The sequence below is a fragment of the Kogia breviceps genome, chromosome 6 (assembly GCF_026419965.1).
Source record: "Kogia breviceps isolate mKogBre1 chromosome 6, mKogBre1 haplotype 1, whole genome shotgun sequence".
NCBI classification, from domain to species: domain Eukaryota; kingdom Metazoa; phylum Chordata; class Mammalia; order Artiodactyla; family Physeteridae; genus Kogia; species Kogia breviceps.
Window position 1 is genome coordinate 30,651,427 of NC_081315.1, and position 16,257 is coordinate 30,667,683.

Consider the following 16,257-nt stretch of genomic DNA (forward strand, 5'->3'; position numbering starts at 1 on the left):
TTCCAGGTAGATAGGCCAGGCATTACTATCTCCATTTTGCAAGGACCTAAAGCTCAGAGGGATTAAGTGACTTGCCTGTGATTACAGGACTAGTTGGTGGGGAAGCTGGGATTGAAGCCAAGTCAGTTAATTGCAAATTACACAGTTATCACAGTTTGGGGGAAGGTCTCAAAGTAAAGGACGTACTGAGAGGATAAAGGTCACACTATGTATCTGGATAATACTATCAAATGAATAAATATCTGATTTACAAGTTAAAATCTTGTTACGATGAACATCATTGCAGAGATTCTATTTAAGAGGATGTCCATGCTGTTTGCAATACAGACTTCAGGAGCTGAGAGTAGAAAATTGTATGTGGATATTTATTCTGACCAAAAGTTTAAACAGTATGCATAATGTTTCTTTCTTCTGGCCACACTGAGGGGCTTATGGGATCTTAGTTCCCCGACCAGGGATTGAACCCCGGGCCCCCTGCAGTGAAAGTGCTGAGTCTTGACCACTGGACCACCAGGGAATTCCGACAACATGCATAATGTTTCTGAAGTCTTCATGATTTGACTTGACTATACACAGACTTTATCGTGGTACATATATTGCTGTTTTACTGTATCATTTGAAGGTGTCACTGAGTAGAATCTGTGTACAGATTAGGTCATGTGTAAGTATACAGGACTACATTACTCAATCTCCTTAGCATGCTAGACCGTAAGATTCTTGAGGGCAGAGCTTATGTTTTATACCCCCCTGATCTCATAGTACCTACCACTAATGAATGAATAAATACATAAATGTGTGAGTGAATGCATTTGCCTTAAAATCATTGTCTGTTTACTCCCCTCTTGTCAAAGTACCTTTCTCTATTTCTGACCCCCAAAATCAGAAATAGACCTATTCTGTCCTGTTAGTCAAAAATATTTCCACCTAACCACCTCACACTGGTCAGAATGGTCATCATTAAAATGTCTACAAATAACAAAGGCTGGAGAGGGGGTGGAGAAAAGGGAACCCTCCTACTCTGTTGGTGGGAATGTAAGTTGGTGCAGCCGCTATGGAAAACAATATGCACGTTCCTCAAAAAACTAAAAATAGAGTTGCCATATGATCCAGCAATCCCACTCCTGGGCATATGCCTGGACAAAACTATAATTTAAAAAGATACATGCAATCCTATGTTCATAGCAGCACTCTTCACAATAGCCAAGACATGGAAATAACCTAAATGTCCATCGACAGATGAATGGATAAAGAAGATGTGGTACATATCTACAATGGAATACTACTCAGCCATAAAAAAGAATGAAATAATGCCATTTGCAGAAACATGAATGGACCTAGAGATTATCATACTAAGCAAAGTAAGTCAGAAAGAGGAAGACAAATACCATATATTGCTTATATGTGGAATCTAAAATATGACACAAATGAACTTATCTGTCAAACAGAAAAAGACTCACAGACATAGAAAATAGACTTGTGGTTGGCAAGGGGGAGGGATGGAGTGAGGGATTGGGGTTAGCAGAGGTAAACTATTATATATAGACTGGGTAAACAGCAAGGTCCTACTGTATAGCACAGGGAAATATATTCAATATCCTGTGATAAACCATAATGGAAAAGAATATGAAAAAGAATATATATGTATATATGTATAACTGAATCACTTCGCTGTATAGCAGAAATTAACAAAACATTGTAAATCAACTACAGTTCAATAAAATAAATTTAAAAGCAAAGAAACAAACAAAATATTTCCACCTAGGCCCAGACTAAATTCCCTCCAGAACCAAGATCCTTTCTTCCCTGTACCACTGGTTTATCCCCTAAGTGACAGTTCAAAATGACTCTCCGTCATTTGGACGCTGTGTTGGGGTCCTCTGAACTGCTCACCTAAATTTGCTTACCACCACTTTCATTATCCCACTCAGTTGTGCTGAACTAAGTTTCTGATCAAAAGCAGCACAGCTTGGCCAAAAAAAAAAAGAACTCGGAGATCAGGGCTCCCCAACCCTCGGGCCGTGGACCAGTACTGGTCCGTGGCCGGTTAGGAACCAGGCAGCACAGCAGGAGGAGAGAGGCAGGCGAGCGAGCGAAGCTTCATCTGACGCTCCCCATCTCTCCCCACTGCTCGCATTACCGCCTGAACCATTCCCCCCACCCCACCCCCATCCATGGAAAAACTGTCTTCCGCGAACCGTTCTCTGGCGCTAAAAAGGTTGGGGATTGCTGTTGTAGATGGTATTCTTCAAGGAAAGAAACATGCCTCCCTCTTTGCTTTTCCCTCTTCTTGCTGGACTAAATGTTAACTTTTCATCTTGGGCTACATGGATGAGAGCAACATGTTATGGATGGCAGAATAATACGACTGATGAAATCTTGAAATCTAAATTGCTACTATCATCGAGCCTATGTATCAGCCCTGGACTGTATACACCGGGACTGCCACATGAGTAACAAATAATTTCTACCTTGTTTATGTCACTATTATTGAAGTCTTGTTACAGTTTCTGAATCAAGTCTTTGCTTAGCACCCTGTGCAATCTACATGAGTGGCACGCCCTGGAGTTGTACAGCATGGCGACCTTGAACTCAACTTCCCACTAACAGAGTAAGGTGAAGACAAGTTCAGAAAGATTAAAAACTTTTCTGAAGTCCAACTACTATGCGATGTGAGACTGAACACAGATCTACATGATACCAAATAGTGACAATACTAGATTCTATCCCAGCTTTGTGAAATGTTGTCCAGAAGAAAAGTTCCACTACTTATACTCTTACAGTGTATGGGAAATCGTTTCAATTCCCACCTAAAACCAGCAGCAATGGCTGTATGGGTATCAACAACAACAACAAAAATGTGAGTGTCCCTAGGATGTGTGCTGTCCTTAGTAGTAGCAATGGTAATAAGGAATCCTGTTTGATTGTACTACTGTACTTCTGCAATGACACTAATATCACTGTGCACAGATACAATCTCAGCCTTCCTTCTCAATTGTCTTGCTTTGCTCCCTGGACAAGTTCCTTCTTCCCGTCTGCCATCCACAGCAAACCACACAGGCTGAGTTAGGCAGGGGAAATGGCTCCAACACCTTGTTAAACATCAAGCGACCCTTGATGTTTAACAAGGTCAAGGACAGCGAGGTGTTGATCTGAGTGTGAGTGGGCAGCTGAGACAAAGCTAGATAGTAAATCTGACATTCATCTTGGATAGAGAAAAAGAGAGTTAACAGTTACTGAGTGTCTACTATGTGTTAATCCCTGTGCTAGGCTTCCAATGTATATTGTGTCATTTAAACCTTACAATAACCAGAGGAAGTAGGTATTATTCCCACTACCAGTAAGAAAACAAAGACTATAGTGTAAAGTCACATAGTAGGTGACAGAGCAATGATTTGAAACCAGGTCTGGCTTCAAAATCCATGTTTTTGGGCTTCCCTGGTGGCGCAGTGGTTGAGAATCCGCCTGCCGATGCAGGGGATACGGGTTCGTGCCCCGGTCCGGGAGGATCCCACGTGCCGCGGAGCGGCTGGGCCCGTGAATCATGGCCGCTGAGCCCGGGCATCCGGAGCCTGTGCTCCGCAACGGGAGAGGCCACAGCGGGGAGAGGCCTACATACCCCCCCCACCAAAAAAAAAAAAAAATCCATGTTTTTCCACGATACCTTGTGGCCTTTAAACTTTTTAAAGTCCTTTCAAAAACTTTATTTTCTCATTTTCAAATGTATCATCTCCCTTATATAACTCTGAAGAGCATCTTCAAGAAATTTTCCAGGCCTTTAATGGGTTTGGCATGCCCAATAAGATATTCTGCAGCAGAATCCAGCTGATCCTTTGTTGCAGTGTAACAAAATGTGCCAGCTGGCAACAAGACGAGCTTAAGCTGGAATGCAAATCACAGTACTACTTCCTCAGTAGACAAAGTTTTACTATGGAAAAAACCAGTCAACTGAACTAAACAGTGTATTCAGTGACATAATTGATTTCATTCTCTCAAAAGCTCCTTATTTCATTGCCAGCTGATCATAGTTTGTTGACCTGTACTGTTCTGATCATTGTACTTTGGGAGAAAACAGAGGACATTTTCATAATCCCACCTGGAACACCTCTACAATGAGAACTCATTATATTTAGTATTTCATTTTGTAAATAGAAGAGAATGGAGAAAAGCTAAATTTCCAACAAAAATGTGTAATCTGACATAAAGTAAAAATATTACTCAGGTGCTCCACAACAAAGAGTAGCCTCCCCCCACCGCCCCGCTCGGCACAACCAGAGAAAGCCTGCGCGCAGCTATGAAGACCCAACACAGCCTAAATAAATAAATTTTAAAAAATATTACTCAGGATTCATCTATTGATTGAGTCATTCATTCATTCATTCAAGACTAGTATACAAAGAGAGATATTTAGGACTGTCTCTGCCTTCTTCTAAGAAGGGGATGGGGTAGGTAAGCACCAATTTAAAGAAAAATCATTATAGTAAAATGTGATTATCCTTGATTCCTTTTTGTCTTCCTGTATCAATTCATCAGCAAATTCTTTTGGCTCTTATCTTCAAAATATAAGCAGAATTTTTGCTATATACTTCCACCCAGGGCAACTGCACTTCACAAGTCCAGAGGATGTCATTTGCATTTTATTGTATATATTTATTTGGCTGCATTGGGTCTTGGTTGCAGGATCTTCATTGTGGTCTTTTGGCATGTGGGATCTTCCGTTGCAGCGTGTGGGCTCTTCACTGCAGTGCACAGGCTTCTTTCTTGTTGTGGCGTGCGGGCTCAGTAGTTGCAGCACGCGGGCTTAGTTTCCCCACGGCCTGTGGGATCTCAGTTCCTCGACCAGGGATTGAAGCCGCGTCCCCTGCTCTGGAAGGCGAGTTCTTAGCTACTGGACCACCGGAGAAGTCCTGGGGAAGTCATTTCCATTTTGGTCTCCATGAACAGTGTCCTGTTTCCACAGCTCTCCACCCTCTGCACTCCCTCCTCTATCTCCCTAGACCAAGCTACCGTCATCTCGCTTAACTTCTTGTTTCTATTCTTGCTCCACCACTCTCTCTTATTCTCCCCACAGCAGCCAGTGGCACTCCACTGCTCAAAAGCCTCCAATGGCTTCTCATCCCACACAGAAGAACATTGAGTCCTTCCTGCAGCCTGCAAGCCCCACCTTATCTGAAGTAGGCGACAAGGTTATTTTCTAAAAATGGCAGGGGATAGGCTGAGTTGGGGACAGGAATAGCGTGGTGAGCAACTGAAATAGTCACATATCGAGAGGAACAGGAAGGGGAGCTGACAGGTAAAAGGATTGTCAGGGGCCCAATCCTTTAATACCATTAATTTCTAGTAGTTCCAGTCTGAAATGTGCAGTCTTCTCTAACCATGCCATGAGGGTAAGGGTAAAATGTAAGGGTAGAGAAAAATGCATGCTCGTTTTTGCTGCAAATCAAATTCTCCCAACACTTAATGACTTAAAACAGCAAACATTTATTATTTCTCATGATTCTGTGTGTCAGCTGGGTGGTTCTTCCGTTCTGGGCCAGCTCAGTTGGATTAAATGGTCTAGGATGGACTTTTTCAAACACCTGATGGTTGGTTGACTTGTTGTTCTGGAAAGATCTCAGCTGGGCCTTGTTATTTCTGCTTCAAATATCCTCTCCTTCTCCAGTAGGCTAGCTCAGGCTTCTTCACTTAGTGAGCTCAGTGTTCCAAAGAGCAGAAAGAGCAAACCTCACATGTGCCCGCATCTTTTAAGGCATTGCTCAAGTCATAGTTGCTAACGTCCCTTGATTAAAGCAAGAAACACTATCAGGCCCAAAGTCAGTGTGAGAGGGGACAACACAAGGTCATAGATACAGGAAGGAGTGAAAGAACTCGGGGAAATACTACCATGGGAAGGTAAATTACGCATTGAACTAGGCTTAGGGTTTTCTGGTCAGGGTCAGAGAAAGCTAAGGCTGCAAGGAAGTACAGAGTTTTGGTGAAAAAGTATGTTGTTTATATGAACAACCATGGACTACAGCTGAGAAGAAAAGGAAATGAGATAGGGGGTGTTTACAGACTGGGAGAAAATGATGTTACAACAATTTTGGAACCCATTCCAACATGGGCAGGTGTCATTCCCACACCAACAAGCAATTCTTGGGCACCAGCTGGGTGCCCTACAACTTAACTCAAATCTCAATTCGACAGGTTAACGGCACAGTCTTACAAGACTGCCCACCCCGCTTCAGATGTCAATCACAATTATGCTTACTGGGTTTAGATCTATATTGAAGATTTCTGAAAGAATAAGGAACAACAAAGTGATATAAATTGAACGCATGAAACATATGATGTTATAAAGCAATGTAACCTCAATAAAAAATAAAGTTTAAAAAGTGACAGAAACTGAAAAAGGACGAAATGGAACTTTTAGAAATAAAAAACAGGGCTTCCCCGGTGGCGCAGTGGTTGAGAGTCTGCCTGTTGATGCAGGGGACGTGGGTTTGTGCCCCGGTCCGGGAAGATCCCACATGCCGTGGAGCGGCTGGGCCTGTGAGCCACAGCCGCTGAGCCTGTGCTCCGCAACGGGAGAGGCCACAGCAGTGAGAGGCCCGCATACTGCAAAAAAACAAAAACATAGCAATCAAAATTCAAAAAAACATTGGATGGATTTAATAGATTAGTAACAGATGGAAAGAAAATTAATAAAATGCTATGGACACCTTTCTAGGTTTGAGGTACTCATATTTTTCTGTTCCATTTTATTCTCTCTGAATTTTGAAATTCCTAGATGGCTGAGACCCAATAAACTGATTTCACACCTCCCATGCTATCTTTTATTCAATATAATTTAATTAAAACTGATGATTGCACCATTTAATGTAACAGTGTAAGGGAAATACAATTTTATTTTAAAGAAAACTTTCATTACCAGACAAAGTTGAGGACTGAAATTTGTACCTCAGACAAATCCCTTAGGTGCTGGTTTCTCCAGAATAAACTAGATGCAGCTGACTTCATTAAAGCCTCCGCTGTGGCTCTTTCACTCTCGGGCAGAAAGAGGAATCAGACTTATCTTAGGTAGAGGGTAAGTTCAGTTTTTAGTCTGACCTGGGAGTCGGTAACATTTTCCATTGGGAAATTTTTAAACTAGTGAAGTGCCACATATGAAGTAAACTTAGTTAAGGTAACTGTAAGTATAGAATTAATACAGAGTTTATTAGACTCAATATTATATTTGGAAGGACTCATTGATTTCCACTGGTTACTAGTATTCACTAATTTGCGAGGAGACAAGAAAAATAAGGTCTATGGAGTTTTTCATAAAGCTGATTTATTTATTTAAAAGGACTGACTTTTTAGAGGATATGTTTTTTATTTTTATTTTGGGGGTCAAAATATAATTTTTAAATGAAATGAGGCTAATAGAAAATGGCAGTTGTTTTTGGTTTTGTCTCACAGATTGTTGAAATTTTAAAATTGCTGTCATGTTGATTCCCAAAATTATTTTGAAAATTTAGACTGACCCACCAAGTTCAAAAGACTGGGAATACCATCAATATTGTCTACTATTATTTATTCAGCCAACAAATATTATGAGGGCCCACTATGTGCTAAGAAATGGGCACAAATAAGAAAATGACTGCACTGTATGCCCTCCTGCTTACAGTGAGAAAGGGACACATTGATCTGTAGTTACTAACAAGTTAAGTAGCGTTAGGTCTTCTGGGAGCAGGTGTGAGGGAAAGCCTGTTTGGGGAATCAACCTCTTAGTGAAAGAAGAAATGAAGCTGAGCTGTCTTGAACATGCACAGGTATTTGCCTGCTGATGAGGGAAAAGCAATGGAGGTGAGAGAAGATTTTAAATAGTTCTAGATGGCCAGAGTTGGGGTATCCACTAAAGACTAAGATAAGGAGAGGATGAAAAGGGAGGTAACTCAAGATAAAAGAGGTTTTATAGGCTCAGCTAAGGACTTTGATTTTTTTTAATAATTGTGATAAAAAACAACATAAAATTTACCATTTTAACCATTTTTAAGTGTACAGTTCAGTAGTGTTAGGTATATTCACACTGTTGTGAAATAAGAACTTGACTATCCTATAAGCAACTGAGATGAATGGAATGGAAAGATTTTAGGCTAGGATTGGAGATTTAGGAAGATTGTTTTAGAAAGTGAGGGTCATAGGAGGTAAGGGATGTAGGTTAGAAAGACTGGAAGAGATTAAAGGACTCAAAGGCTTGTGGGAGTGATGTGAGTTGGGGTAGGTTTCTGGCTTGGTTGCAGGGTTTTTGCCAGACGGGAAGTTAGAGAAGGGAACTCAACATACCACTGGCTGAGTACCAAGCCTGTATGGGCCAGCTTTCCAGGGACATCACACTTGAAGCTAGCAGGCCACATCTAGCCAGAATGTATTTCTTTATCTCCTGCAATTAAAATAAACTTTTCTTGAGAAATTTAAGTATCTGGGAACACTGGGACCATAGTCTGCAGGGAAAAAATGAGCAGAACTCACTCCATTAAAACAAACAAACAAACAAAAATCCAACACTTTTTATTAATGTATAAGAAACTTACAGAAAAGTACACAAGTAAGCGTACAGCTTGATGGATGTTCACAAAGCTAACGTACTCCACTAACCATCATCCTTATCAACAAACAGAACCTTACCAATATCTCAAAAGTTATACATATTTAATCCTAACAATCTTACGAGATAGATCACACTGCTGCCTCCATTTTAAATACGAGGAAACTGACGCATAGACAGGTCACAAGGCTAAACACTGAAATTAGCTTATGAACCTAGATATAATGTCTGATCTCTAATCCCACGCTGTCGGAGAAGAAACAGACTTTAAGGTGAGTTCAGTTTCGAATGATGCTGAGTGGGCGTCCTCCCACGGAAACCTACTTCCGGGCGTCAGAGCCACGGGAACCTCAGGTAACCAAGGAGTCCGCACCTCAAGCTGCCAGCGCCACCGCCTCCGAGCGCAGCCCTCCAGCGAGCAGCCTGCAGCATGCTGCGCAGCCTCCCCCCACTTGAGGGCGCTGTCGCAGCCATGGTCAGAGGCGTGCCTCTCTCTGTTGTCGCGATATTCTTGAGGCCGGAAGAACGTAAGGTCGAAGGTCACGTAGACAGCGCGCCCCGCCCCGCCCCGCCCCGCACCCCTAAGATCTCGCGTGAGTAGAATTCCCGTCCTTTTGGCTCTCGGAGCAGCAACATGGCGGTCGGGAAGAACAAGCGGCTTACGAAAGGCGGTAAAAAGGGAGCCAAGAAGAAAGTGTAAGTGGCCACTACCGTGGCCCCCCGCTTTTGGGGGTCCTACTGGAGTCGGTGGGCGGTTTCTCAGTCGTGGTGTGGGCCGCATGGCGAGGATGCTAGTTGGATTGCGCGGGCCGTGCCGGGTTGGTAAATTCCGAACCGCGGCCTGGCGTATCCGGGTGCTGCTTTGCGGCGGACCCGCAGTTTCTCCCCTGGCTTTGTGGGCCTTATGCGCGCCCCTTTTGAGTCGGATTGCTGCCGCGACTAGGGACTGGCGTGTTCTGTCTTGTGGGCTCACGGGCCTCGTAAGTTCCTCGGGTAATGCCCTTCCAAGAGCTGGAGTTGTGAAAGGCGCTTTTCTTGTCCACCCGGGACCTGGCGTCTCTCCCCTGCTTGGGCCGGGTGGAACCTGGGCGCACCTGAGGCCCACTCTTGAGGCCGTAAGGAGCCCGAGTTACCAGTACGTGTTTTCACGTACCTGTAAAGTTGAAGAGACGTGCATGTTGTTTGGAGGCAGTGTTGCCGGTTTAGTGGAAGCACCGATGGGTGGGTGGGGGGGTGGGAGTGTATATGTTCGTAGCATAATTTACCAAAGTGTCAGGCCTGCACAGTGAAATAGACATGGTGGGAAAAACTAAATGTTAACATATGCGCCCCTCACCTGAGACGAATAGTTTACACCAGTGTCTACATGTCAGCCTTTGAGTAATTGGAATGAGGGAAGTTAAAAAAAAAGAATTATGTGATCTGCGATAAAATTTAAGCATGTTTTTAAATCCAGGGTTGACCCATTTTCTAAGAAAGATTGGTATGATGTGAAAGCACCAGCTATGTTCAATATAAGAAATATTGGGAAAACACTAGTCACGAGAACTCAAGGAACCAGTGAGTATATTATTCTTCGTTTGTATTTTTCTTAAAACTGAGACATGTATGTATCTTTGTCTACTTTTCGTTGTGTGGTGGGATACATTAAGGAAGTGTCAACTCTTGGTTGCAGTTTTGGGCCCTTTGGGGCTTGTTTTTAAGTACAGCACTTGTAGAAGCAAGATGGCACTTTTAGAATTACCAGTGAAATGTGCATGGGTAGTTTTGAGGTTCTGATTGAGCCTTGTCAGTACGGCGTTGGTGTCCATATGGATTTGGTTGACAAAAGTTAAGGTCTTTGTAATTTATCATTAGGTTTCTAAACTTAATGCTTGAATATTAATTTAGCTGGCTTGACTTTGCTTATGCGGTTCCTAACGTTAACAATTGGTTCTTGTTTTATAGAAATCGCATCTGATGGCCTCAAGGGTCGTGTGTTTGAAGTGAGCCTTGCTGATCTGCAGAATGATGAAGTTGCATTTAGAAAATTCAAGCTTATTACTGAGGATGTTCAGGGCAAAAACTGCCTGACTAATTTCCATGGCATGGATCTTACCCGTGACAAAATGTGCTCCATGGTCAAAAAATGGCAGGTGAGAATAAAAGTTCTCTAAAGTGCATGGTGCTGTGCCCTGCATGACCAAAGATGTCATGATTTAATGTCAGGAAAGGAGCGTGTTGTGCATTTGAGGTTTAGATTTCATTTTAAGTCCTTGATGTTTTCTTGCTGTGATTAAGTGTGCACTCTTGGATCGGCACTGTTGAACTTGAGCAACAGCAGTGAGGCTGTTTAAAATAAATTTAGTTATTTATTTGTTTAACTTGAGTTCAAGATTTAATATTGGATTATCATCAAGGTTTTTTTGCTGCATGGATTAGTGTAGTGGCTGGTTGAAGAACATTTAGGTGCAGGTTTGCAGGTTTAGCTTTGTCTTCAGAATATCTTTGGACATCAGAATCTAGTGAATTTTATAGTGAAAGGATGGATTGGGCTAGTTTTGATGATCTATTGTGCTATAAATAGTAGTGGCAGAGCCTCTGGTGTGAGACCGAAATTTTGGCTCTTTTTCCCAGTTATGTTCTCTTTGGAAAGTAACTTAAAGCTTGCTAAGCCTTGGTTTCTTTATCTGTAAAATGTAGATAAGAATATTAGCTCATGGGGCTTCCCTGGTGGCGCAGTGGTTAAGAATCCACCTGCCAATGCAGGGGACCGGGTTCGAGCCCTGGACCAGGAAGATCCCACATGCTGCGGAGCAACTAAGCCCGTGCGCCACAACTACTGAGCCTGCGCTCTAGGGCCCTCGAGCCACAGCTAGTGAAGCCTGCTCACCTAGAGCCTGTGCTCCACAACAAGAGAAGCCACCTCAGTGAGAAGCCCGCGCACCGCAACGAAGAAGAGTAGCCCTCGCTCGCCACAACTAGAGAAAGCTTGTGCGCAGCAATGAAAACACAGCTCAGCCAGAAAAAAATGAATATTAGCTCATGGGATTATGAGGATGAAATAAAAGATCCATGTAAACATGCTTAGTACAGAGCTTGACACAGAAAGCCCTTAGTACCCATTGGTTTAACTACAGGAAATAATGGATCAGGTGTGTCTGGCTAACCATCACGTTTGGGGTTGTTTTTTGTGTGGGAATGAATGATGACAAAATGTCTCGGTCCTGTATGATATGATTATACCGTTACATTTATTTCTGATACTCTCCTAAGGTTTTATAGTTGTATTTCTGGAAATATTTTAAGGTCCTTTCACTATAATTGTATTATATTCATTTTTGAGACTAAGATAAAGTTAACAAAATGCAAAGAAGGCAATTCAGTTTTTGTTGGTACCTAAGATAGTTTTTGTTTTTTTGAATTTAGGTAGTAATAAGACTAATGATGGATTTTTTAAAATTATAGTTTAGTTGTGAAGTTGAATATTTAATCAGTGTGGCTTTAGTTTGGAACATAAAGGACATTTTTAAATGTATGTATTTAGTGTTATTACAACATTTCAACTATTCAGAACACATTTTAAAAAATGGAATAGGTTTAGATGTTGGTATTGTAGAGTCCCTTAGAACCTATTTTTCTCTTCCTTGCAGAGTTAAAGAATTGATTGGGGGAGGAGCAGGTTGTTAAAGGCTGGCATGTGTCTGTAAAAGGCATGTATATGTGAAAGGGGGGTTGCTGTGGGGTAGTGATAATGAGATAGAGAAGTTACCTAGAGGGGAGGGGGGGAGACAGCTGAGAGGACTCCGTACTTATTTAATTAGATATGGAGGATAGTAAGAATTTGGGGTAATTGTTGGTAAGTTCACTTCAAGGAGGTTAACTCTGTAAATTAGTCATTTATATTATACTTAATATTGTGTAATGAGTACTTGGCCTCCACTTAAAAATTTTTTTTTTTTAATTTATTATTTTTGGCTGTGTTGGGTCTTCGTTACTGCATGCGTGCGGGCTTTCTCTAGTTGCCGTGAGAGTGGGCTACTCTTAGGTGTGGTGCACGGGCTTCTCATTGCAGTGGCTTCTCTTGTTGCAGAGCATGGGCTCTAGGCATGCGGGCTCAGTAGTTGTGGCACGTGGGCTCTAAAGCGTGGCGTCAGTTGTGCCTCACAGGCTCTAGAGTGCAGGCTCAGTAGTTGTGGCGCACAGGCTTAGTTGCTCTGCGGCACGTGGGCTCTTCCCGGACCAGGGTTTGAACCTGTGTCCCCTGAATTGGCAGGCGGATTGATTCTTAACCACTGCGCCACCAGGGAAGCCCCACTTTTTTAAAAATTATAACTTGAGAGGTAAAAATAGATAACATTAAAACCTGGTGCATCTTTTTTTCACTAGACCATGATTGAAGCTCATGTTGATGTCAAGACTACAGATGGTTATTTGCTTCGTCTTTTCTGTGTGGGTTTTACTAAAAAACGCAACAATCAGATTCGTAAGACCTCTTATGCCCAGCACCAGCAGGTCCGCCAGATCCGCAAGAAGATGATGGAAATCATGACCCGAGAGGTGCAGACAAATGACTTGAAAGAGGTGGTCAATAAATTGTAAGTGTTTTCTTTCACAACACAACCCTCAGATGAGACAAGGTGGGGTCAGACCTATGTTTAAATTTGTGAAACCATCTAGCTGCATCTCTTGAAATGAAAGCATATTAAGTGTTCAGTAAATGTTATTTGTTGGTTTATTTATCTTTTTTTTGGATGAAGCTCTCTCCTGGCAGTGAGGCTTGAAGCCCAGGACTTGCCTTTGCCTTAGAAAATGCATTGAATTGATAAACTAGTAATGTATGGGAATAAGTGATGATAAAATGTTTCGGTCCCAGATGATGTCCGATGATAAAACTTAACATTTTTCTGATGTTCCCATGCAGTTGGCTAAGAGGGGTGTAGGAAAAAGGCATAAGGCTTGGACTCAGAAGGCTCAAGTGCTAATTTTGCTATTAACTAGCTGTATAATTCAGATCATTTAACCTTCACCTATGAAGGGGCAATAACAGAATGAGGATTACTGTGGATTAAATGAAGTGTAGGTTTATTCTAATTTATCATTACTGGTTTGCAGGATTCCAGACAGCATTGGAAAAGACATAGAAAAGGCCTGCCAATCTATTTATCCACTCCATGATGTCTTTGTTAGAAAAGTAAAAATGCTGAAGAAGCCCAAGTTTGAATGTAAGTGAGAAACCACAGGATTCCTGAAAAAATGGTGTGGACAAATACATTGTTTGGTGGTTTTATGTTGTTGTTTTGAGGCCAGATGATGGCACTTTTTTTTGTCTTGTGTACATAGTATTGAAGATAACTGTTTCAAGATATGGTATGCTATAACTAACAAAATTTTTTCTTCCTTTTAGTGGGAAAACTCATGGAGCTACATGGTGAAGGTAGTAGTTCTGGGAAAGCTACTGGGGACGAGACAGGTGCTAAAGTTGAACGAGCTGATGGATATGAGCCACCAGTCCAGGAATCTGTTTAAAAATCAGATTTTTAATGGTGACAAATAAAAGACTTCATTTGTGATATTTAATTTCTGATCACTCTTTTAAAATAATCTGACAATAATCAGGTGTTCTGATTTGACAGGAATGTGAATTTTTCTGACCTTTTGTGTGGATTTTTTTCACTGCTCTTAGCTGAGGAAGGGTAGTGATGTGTTTTCAACTGGAATGGTCTGGACGTGTTAGAGATGGTGAATAAAAGGAAATACTTTACACGGGTTAAGTTTTTTTTTTTTTATTTATTTTATTATTTTATCTTTTGGCTGCATTGGGTCTTCATTGCTGCGTGTGGGCTTTTCTCTGGTTGCAGCGAACGGGGGCTACTCTTCGTTGCAGTGCACAGGCTTCTCATTGCAGTGGCTTCTCGTTGCGGAGCATGGGCTCTAGGGCACGGGCTTCAGTAGTTGTGGCGCACGGGCTTAGTTGCTCCATGGCATGTTGGATCTTCCCGGACCAGGGCTCGAACCCGTGTCCCCTGCATTGACAGGCGGTTTCTTAACCACTGTGCCACCAGGGAAGCCCTGGGTTAAGTTTTTAAGGTGGTTCTCACATCATCTAGAAGGTTTGTTAAAACGTTGCAGGGCCCTGCCCCTGGAGTTTCTGATTTAGTAGTTTTAGGGTGAGCTTTGAAAAGTTGCATTTTTAACAAATTTTCAGGTGATGCTGGTGGTCAGGGACCATGCTTTGTGAACCACTGTGCTAGACAGATAGCGTAGTGGAAATGGAAGAGCTCATTGGCATTTAGGTTTTTTTTTTTTTTGGATTTTTAAAAATCTAAATGCTCTCTTTTCTCTAGCAGTAAATGCCCCACTGTATTCCTTAATGGTCAAGCTGAAGTTGGCTAGAGAGATAGAGAAATTGGTTATTGGTCTCCTATTAAGTGGGCATTTAATGCTGCCCACTATCCAGTATTTCCTCCTAGTCGGTCACCCATTCTGTTCTATACCTCTTCTCCCAAACCTCCAACTTTCTCATTCTCAGTTCAGCTGATGACCTTGCTTCTTAAGAACGGATGACAAGAGAACCTCATAAATGCCTATTATTTCTACCCTGCATCTGTGCATGTGTTCCTTACTTTTTCTGCCTTCCCTCTTGTAACTGGGTGAATTGTGCAAGGACAAGCATCAGATGCCACCTTCTCTTGCCTAGTCAAGTTCTTGGCTCCACCAATTGTCACCTTTATCAATATTCCTGTACAAGTTCCATCAGCATACAAACGAATCCTCTGCCCTTCCAGATATCTCCCTATTCAAATCCCTTATAGCAAAGCTCAAAAAAGAGTTAACCATATTTCTTGTATTTTACTTTTCTTGAATCTGCTGCAACCACTCTAAGGAAACTTGCTGTCAAGATTACCAGATATCATTGCTAAGTCCAGTGGTTCATTCTTGGCCTTCATTTTACTTGATCTCTATTAGTGACATTTGACAGTCGATTTTCCTTGTGTTTCTGTCTTCTGGAATTGCACCTCGGTTTTTCCTCCCATGTTGCTGGCTACTCTCCTTTGCTAGTTTGTTTCAGACCTTAGTGTTGGAGAGCCCTAGGGCTTAGTCCCTGGACGTTTGCCAATACTCTTTCTAGGTATTCTTACTCAATTTCTTGGTTTTAAATAAACTGTCAGATTTTTACTTCTAATCTGTACCTTTCTTTGAACTCCAGGTTTGCCTGTCCAACTCTCTACTTGATATCTTCATTGGATGTCAGTGAGGCACTTAACATGTTTGAAATGGTGTTCCTGAGCTCAACAATTTTACCCACCCTTCTGTTTTAAACCAGAGTCCTCTGGTCATCCTTGACCATTCACAGTTCATTCAAAATATATCTGGAATCTAACCAGTTCTTACTACCTCTGTTGCTATCACTTTGGAGCAGGTCATTACCAACCTGGAGTTTGATTGCTTACCTGATCTCCCTGTGTCATCGTGTCCCTGTCTGTCCCCCTGCCCACACACTTTGTGGAAGTTTATCTTAGATGGTCAGTTCACCCAAAAGGTCTTATGTGATCTTGCCTCTGACCTGTCCCTTACTACCACTTCCCCTACTCTTCTAGCCAGACTGTCCTGGACAAGCTAGGAACGTTCTTACTGTAGGGCTTTGGCACTTGTTTTTCCTGTGCTTGGAACACTCTTCACTTAGATGGCCAATGTTTGCCTGTTCTTTT

At 42.1% G+C, this 16,257-nt stretch overlaps 1 protein-coding gene and 2 non-coding genes across 3 annotated transcripts; all 3 read left to right on the plus strand.

Annotated features, from left to right (window-relative positions):
* The first annotated feature begins 9,070 nt into the window (after positions 1-9,070).
* Positions 9,071-14,125, plus strand: RPS3A (ribosomal protein S3A). The gene is made up of 6 exons (XM_059066719.2): positions 9,071-9,262; positions 10,023-10,126; positions 10,514-10,701; positions 12,935-13,143; positions 13,661-13,770; positions 13,953-14,125. The coding sequence occupies exons 1-6, from the start codon at positions 9,201-9,203 to the stop codon at positions 14,072-14,074; spliced, it is 795 nt and encodes a 264-aa protein (XP_058922702.1). The 5' UTR covers positions 9,071-9,200; the 3' UTR covers positions 14,075-14,125.
* LOC131759020 (small nucleolar RNA SNORD73) lies at positions 11,746-11,813 on the plus strand. Its single transcript, XR_009336356.1, has one exon. It is a non-coding gene; the product is annotated as a small nucleolar RNA SNORD73 (small nucleolar RNA).
* Positions 13,391-13,460, plus strand: LOC131759019 (small nucleolar RNA SNORD73). The gene has a single exon (XR_009336355.1). It is a non-coding gene; the product is annotated as a small nucleolar RNA SNORD73 (small nucleolar RNA).
* Positions 14,126-16,257: the final 2,132 nt, after the last annotated feature.